The sequence below is a fragment of the Montipora capricornis genome, chromosome 1 (assembly GCF_036669925.1).
Source record: "Montipora capricornis isolate CH-2021 chromosome 1, ASM3666992v2, whole genome shotgun sequence".
In the NCBI taxonomy this organism is placed as follows: Eukaryota; Metazoa; Cnidaria; class Anthozoa; order Scleractinia; family Acroporidae; genus Montipora; species Montipora capricornis.
Genome location: NC_090883.1, coordinates 22,232,402 through 22,239,901, shown reverse-complemented (window position 1 = coordinate 22,239,901; position 7,500 = coordinate 22,232,402). Strand labels below are relative to the sequence as shown.

The following is a 7,500-nucleotide window of genomic DNA, read 5'->3' as shown; positions in this document are numbered from 1 at the left end:
ACGTCATTGTGTACATAAAACTGGACAAAAAAGTGACGCACGCTGTTGGTGATGTGTATTATACTCATCACTTTATAAGAGAAAGCGTAGGAGTCGTTCCACAGCGATCACATCCCTTCACGACCTTTTTCAATCTATCGCAAGACACCACATGGGACATCGGTCTGGTGACAACCATAATGCAGGACGGAGAACAATTGTTCCTTCCTTGGACAAGTTGGCTGGCCGATGACGACAGATCCTGCGCCTTGCACACATGGGGTCCTTATCGTTCTTCTGTAAGCCGACTGTATGATGAGCTTACTGAAGAGTCAGAACGCGGAGAGAAATCACCAGCCCATTACGTGCTATTCGCAACAGGATCTGGATGCGGATATCTTCTGGATGTCTTAAGCAGCCTGGCCTACGGAAATCGACCATTTTTTCAAGGAGACAGCCAAAAAGACAACAAACGATGCAGAATTGAAATCTACTACTCTGTCCGATGCCAAGCATTTTTCCGATTCTTTAGTGAGCCAATCGAGGAACTTTGAGAAAAATAAAAGCCAAGGGAAATATTAGCATTAACTTCAACTTTTACGTCACAAATCCGGACGATCAGCCATTGCCTAACGATACGAGAGACACCCAGATAAAGCTAAAACATGGCAGGATAAACTTTGAGAAAGCTCTGAGGTCTGCCAGCAAAAATTCCAAGTGCTATTTTGTCGGAAGACCAGCGATTGCCGCACAAGTAGAGGAAATATGCTTAAAAAAAGGGATCGACTTCATTAAAGATTACACAAATGGACAAGGAGGCCAACAAGATCGTCATGTCTTGATTAATTACCTTAAGATAAGTTTTTGGGTGATATTTTTCATTGCTGCTGTTTGTGTCGTTGTTGGTCTCTTGATCGATGTTAGAGCAATTAAGAATAACCTACGATCGCATAGTTCTCCAATTACAAACACGAGCGGGTTCTTGTAAACTAGAGCGGTGTCCCATTTAGTGAGTCGAAAATATTTTCATGTCTTAACTAATCGAAGGCTCAACCGGCGCTTAGCGGGGATTGCTTCTATTGTTACTGAAAGTTAATTATTGGCTCATTAGGTTGGCCTCCTGCAGGCCAAGCTCTTTAAAGCCGGATTAAGTTAATCCTGGATTACAGGAAACCTTCGTTGCAGTATACTTCGTGTTTCAAAAAATAATGCTCAGAATTATTAGCCTTTAATTTTGACGTACATATTTGGTTTCTTTTAGCCTAAAATTACATATTTCAACATTTTTTGACTCACAAAATTCATAACTAGGTTGATATTTAATCGTGGCTTAGTGTTGATCGGCTTTCGAGGAACAAGGCCCAGGTAGCGAGATGCAAGCTCAAGTTTGATTACCACATGAAGTGTCCTTTACGTCTAAACGCCACTTTCGTACTTACGGCAGCGCAACCGATTAGGGTTCGTGTTATTGTTTTTTTTTTTTTTTGGTTAAGGGTTATCTTATATGTTTATGTTTACTTTGAGAAGTAAAGTTCGAGCAACACTGGAGACAAGTGATGTGGAAGTTGAGAAAAAGGGTAAGGGGACACTTCGTGATATCATACAGAACGCGCATCTCTTTGGCCTTCATTTCTGGATATAACTTGATTGCTTAGGTTCCGTAATTGTTTTAGCCATATAACATTAGTTGTAATTTTACTACATTCATTGATAATATCTCCAAAGGCAGTAGTGACAAATAACTGGCTGTTTGGCTTGCACAAGGATAGTGGAGTGCCATTTCGTCCATTGGCTTCTCCTAGAAATACTATGAGTAATAATTGACACTAGAGCTGCCCTAGATGTTAATTATAGTTGTACGCAGAATGCATTAATGTATCCAGAGCTAAGGTGGAGGAATGGCCGTTTACAAACCGAGCAGCTTTAGCAAGGACAATGATTATTCAAATAATATAAGATTCGACAATTATGTTTTAACATTTCCTTTGCAACTGGCACGTAAGGGTCCGCGTGCCAGACCACGGTTGTGTTCTCTCAAATTGCACGCTTGCATGGTCAGGAATTAAATATTCCGTGCCACTATTCATCGAGATTGAAAAGAATAACTGTTTTAATATATACTAACGAAGTGATCTCAACAACCTTTGTAGAAGGAAACCATCCTAAGTCGATTTAATTGAGATCTCAATTCATGCGTGGAAAACGTGCAAGCGGCACAAAGCATGCGCGAAAGTGTTTACAGAAGCTTCAAACATGGCAAAAATAACCGTGAAAATCCTCGTCACAAACAGCAAAATGGTCATTTAACACTGTTTAAATCAGGAAGCTAAATCGAAAGTCTGCTTGTTAAAACACTTTCAACGTTCGATCAAAGTTTTTGAGGTTCCTTTGAAATGGAAATTGAAACTGCAGTTGGAAAAAGATCCACATGAAATGGCAGCTGCGCTGTAATTGAGGTGAGCGTTAGTTTGTTGTAAAATGACCCGTCTTGTTTCCTTGCAACCGTTTAAAACTTTTCTAGACAGTTTTTTTTTATTCCTCGATTTCGGTAACAAATTGTTTTGGTGGGCGACCAGCCCTACACGAGAGAATTACTCCGAGTGAAACAAATGTTGGCACGAAGATTTTTTAATTTTCAGCAATAATTATCTAGAAAAACACTAGTTGGCAAAAGTATGAACTCTTCTCTTACCCTTGAAAACTTTCAGGCCAAATTCTGTGGTTTTCTTTGTCTTCTGTAGCACAGCATCATTTTTTTTTCTCAATATCTCCGATTCATAAATGCTGGAGAGTTTACGCCAACCATTTTGTTCTATTTGGATCAAGCATTATTCACTCCGTAGGGAGTGAATAATGCTCCATTACTCCGAGATAGCGAACCAATCAGATTGCTTGAAACACCAAGATCACTCAAAACGTCAATCAGAGGAAATCTTAAAACAGACTGAGGACAGGGATGGACGCGTTTTCTACAACTTAACTTAACGTTGTGGTTATTTTTTATTTTTTTTTTTGTTTTTGTTTGTTTTAACCTTACGTTAAACGCCTGACTGTCACAGCGACCAAGTAGCTCAAAACAATCAATCAGATGCTGTCACCGAGACTAATGTCACGTGATATCCTCCAAGTTGACAGGGTTCCAACGCGGTCTCGAGCTGATTTTCGCCAATTTACCTCAATTATATGCAGCCAAGAGTGTTTTTTTTTTTCCCTTAAAGCAAAGTAGCTCTTATCAAGATTCCATTTCACTTCTATGAGTATCACTGAAAAAATAATTTCAATCAATTGCAACGTATCTCGTAGCGAATTGGAAGTAAAGCGAATTAGCTAACATTTGAACAAATATTATATAATTTTGTTTGGAGCCTATTTAAACCGACGCCCTAGGAATGTCTCATTTGCATTTGTCATGGCATCAAGTCAGTACAAGCGAACGCATGGCTTAAAAAAGGAACCAGTTCATAATTTACGTGTGAAGCGAAAGAATGTTATTTATGTACGGTTGGCCAACAGCTACTTTTAAAGTCAGCAACAACCAGCGAATGCCGTGAACATATTTTGTATTACAATAAAATGACGAACACCTTTGATATTTATTTTAGCGACTGCTAATTTAAAAAAAAAAAAAAAAGGTTTGACACTGGGGATCTTAATACATTTAAGAGTATATTTATTAGTTTGTTAAATTAATCTGGTGACTAATTCACCGTAACATTAACTCCACGATAGTCTTTAGGCTTGGCCCTGTATTGGTAATACTCAGGAATACTCAATGAAAATTATCACACTGTACTGAATTGTTTTAGTTACAACAAATAAATAAATAAATTAGAGGAAAGCTGTTCGCTTAAGAGTTAGTCTTTTGATTTTTGTTCCATGATACAACGTGCAGTAATCCTTGGGTAGTTGAGCTGGCGTTATCGCCATCCTTCCACGCTTTCCACCTCTGCAATCCTATGTTGGTTGAGTTTCAGTCCATCTCAGCCTTCCTTGAAGGATTTTCTCCGGGTATTCCGGTTTTCCTCTGTCGTCAAAATCGATGCCGGGCCCCAGCTAAATACATATCGCTATCGAGGGCCACGAGTTCATCAGTGCACACTGTCAAATGCCTTTCTTCGTGAAATAAAGCTGCTGCTTAGCATCTTTCGAACTCGTCCTCTAATTTATAACTAGTAAGATACGTGCCAGGGAAGACGTACGTTTTTATACCATCGACCCCCATAAGCTGCATAGCTATTATTATCATCGTGCTAAAATAAAGGCTGTCTGTCTGTCTGTCTGAAGGTCAGGAAAGACACATTTTCAATCCTCACTACGTGAAACAATACAGCAGTTTAGATGTTCGGCAAACGAAAAAGAAGAAGCTTTCCAATATTTTATTTATTTATTTATTTCCGATATCACCGCAGTCTGTTTTACTGCGTGCCGGTCAGGGTTCTCAAGGGACGGGCAACATTAAAACAAAACTTCTCTGTGGGATACTTCGGAGAAGTCAAATTAACACAAAATATCTTGTCCTACCAAAGGATTGTACAAGTCGCCCTTAGTTGATCAAGTTTGGCCGCTTTCTTCATTTACAGGTTTAAGTCCTCTGATTGACAAATCGTAAACAACTCCTTCGATTTTCTTGAGATCGTATTTAAGGCCGTCGAACTTCTTTCGAAGAAAATCGTTTTTAAAGTTTAATAACCTGAAGCCAGCATCAAGCTCAGCCACAAACATAGCGATCCGGAAAGGTCGACGGTAATCTGCAGCTGTGACGCTGTTTACTGCAAACCGCGACTGCAATGAAATACAACGCTGACTTGAAGCCGTGGCACAGGTATTCAATGCCGGTACGCTATTTCCATAAAAAGCCTACAAGGTCGCGTGATCAGAGGCCATTTTTTTTAAAAAAGAATTTCCCACTCCTTCTTAAGAATAACAATGTTTGCAATCAAATTTGTATTATAATATTTCAAAAGTGTACCAGAGAAAAACGAGTTTTACAATCGCCGATTTTCACGTTCAAATTTCTCGATCGCCGCCATCTTGAACAACTGAGACGTGTTACGGTTGCTCTATTTTTCGAACACAAATAGCTTTTGTAGAAGAACCGTTACACGTCACAATTGTTCAAGATAACCGGCAGCCGGTCAAGGTTTTTAATAGAGGAAATCCGGCAGTTTCAATAACTGAAACTAAGCTCTACCCCCAGCCCAATCACGAATCCACCCGACTAAAAGATAGTAAATGATCTTTAACTGAGATAGGTACTTACACCAGTTCCTAGATGGTAACCGTCTTACAATTCGTACTAACCTTTATAAATATTGTTTACCAGCACTAATTACGGAATGGGATTTGAACCCGGAGCAGCCGCATGCAAACCCAACGCCCCGCTAACCACCCGACCACGCTGCCTCCACGCTTACCTACCTTTAGATTCTAGTACGAGGATGAGTACGAGTACAAGATTGTTACGAGTTCGAATGTTTTGAGGAAAGGTAGTTTGCAAACTAAACTGAACGCAGGGTTGTCGGAACAACAACAAGAAGATTTATTCCAAAGTGAACGTAGTTTCCACAAAGTAAAAGTCTAAAAAGCACGTACTCGATAAACTTACACGGCCTCCGCCAACTTGAATAAACACTGCTTCTGTCACACTTGACTAAACAGGGCTAACGCCAACTCTCTTCGCTTGTGAAAAACTAGTTTAAAAAAACCCCGCGTAGACTCGTCTACTTATATACTCTCACAATAGTAATCAATCAAATTATAAAAAGATTACAAAACACACCAATTTAGAAACGCTTACGCACAAACCTAAAAATAAACAAACTACGAACTCTTTCGGGAAGCCTCTAGAAAGTAACGCTAGTCACGCAATGCTATTTTTCGTAACAAAGATTTGACTGCCTGTTTTTAGCGAAAATACTTAGAAAATTTATAACTCAAACGATCAATCTTACTTTTTGCTAGCAGCATAGGTTGCTCAGTTATTCTTAATAATGGTAACTCAGCCTTTCCCAGATCGAAAAATGCCAAAAATGCTACCGTGTTGGTGACTTGTTTGACACGGCGACATTTTTGCAAAACCTCGTACTAAAATGACGTATCACGTTCTTTCCCGCCAAAACGACGCTGCTTCGCGCGCGCTCACCGTTGTTCTATTAGAAAATCTCGTACTCGTGGTCGTTCTCGTCCTAGGTCATTCCGTGTTTCAGACCAGCGGCCTTTTAAACGCTGAATGAAAGAAGACTGAACAACATCTACAAGCCATAAAAAAGGGCATTCTGTTACATTTACAAGTAAGACGATCTGGGTTGTTTAAATGACGGCCTAGTTTTTCGCCCTATCAATGACTACTTTTTTAGATAAAAATTAGGACGAAAGCTAAATGTTGGTTCGTTAGTCTACGGTGCTTTAACAATGGTAAGACAAAATAATATTGCCGTATCATCAGTGGGAGGGCAGAACATTCAAAACACGTTGATTTTTAGACTCACAATGATTTCATCGCTCTTTTTACGAATTAAAAAACGCAAAGGATACTATTAGAGACCTTAAGATTCTAGTACGAGAACGACTACGAGATTTTCTCATAAGGCAACAGTGAGCGCACGCAAACCAGCGTCATTTTGGCGGGAAAAACGTGATGACGCCGTCATTTTAGTACGAGGTTTTGCAAAAATGTCGTCGAATCAAAACAATAACACAGTAGCAGTTTTGGCTTTTTTTTGATAAGCAAAAAGGCTCAGTTACCAGCAATAAGAAAAACTGAGCAACCTATACTGCTACATTGTAACAAAGAGTAGGATTAAGCGTACGGGTTATAAATTTTCCTTAGTATTTTCGCTAAAAACGGGCAGTCAAAACTCGTACTCGTTCTCGTCCTCGTCGTAAAATCTAAAGGTCCCTATTGACAACATCGCAACAAAACCATTTAACAAAAACAGAACGCACCGCAATGTGTACCGTCTGTTCAATCAATGCAGATATTCCGAAAAAGGATAATTTTCTTAAACGCCAATTGCATTTAGTAGATAAAAAAGACTGACCGTAAAGATGGTACATTGCAGAGCTTAAACTTACCAGCTCATTTGCTAGAAGAAGAAGGCCAGTTAAAAAATCTTCGAGATCAATGTGGAAACCACCAGAACCCCTCTCAACCTGCACTGGATGAACAGGGCATTAAACACATCAACTACGTGGTGTAAGAAAAAAAAAAAAACAACAACAAGAGAATAAAACAGTGAAAAAATGAAAGAAATAAATTTGCCGATATGTTTTTTCAAGTGAGCCTCTACTTCTACTCAAGAATCAAACTTTCTTGTTTAAACTTCTTGTATCAGAAAAATAAAAATAAAATAAATAATTATTAAAAATCTCCCGCGGGCCGCTATCTTCAGACAATAACTGTGGCGTGTTATGGTTACCCACTGTTGTTTTGACACCAAGAGCGTTAAAAAATAATAATAAAATAACGATAAGGCGGGCGTAACACGTGACAATTATTTAACATAGCAAGGCCCGGAAAGT

At 39.1% G+C, this 7,500-nt stretch overlaps 1 protein-coding gene and 1 pseudogene across 1 annotated transcript in view; one reads left to right on the top strand and one right to left on the bottom strand.

Annotated features, from left to right (window-relative positions):
- LOC138026549 (uncharacterized) overlaps positions 1-3,830 on the top strand; it is a 14,176-nt pseudogene extending 10,346 nt beyond the window's left edge.
- A 454-nt stretch (positions 3,831-4,284) lies between these two features.
- Positions 4,285-7,500, bottom strand: part of LOC138052406 (translin-like) — a 10,427-nt gene continuing 7,211 nt past the window's right edge. Inside the window, exons 5-6 of the mRNA XM_068898899.1 lie at positions 7,054-7,136; positions 4,285-4,761 (exon numbers count right to left, since the gene is read on the bottom strand). Coding sequence (XP_068755000.1) covers positions 4,531-4,761; positions 7,054-7,136 — 314 coding nt within the window. The 3' untranslated portion in view covers positions 4,285-4,530. The remainder of the gene's footprint in view (positions 4,762-7,053; positions 7,137-7,500) is intronic.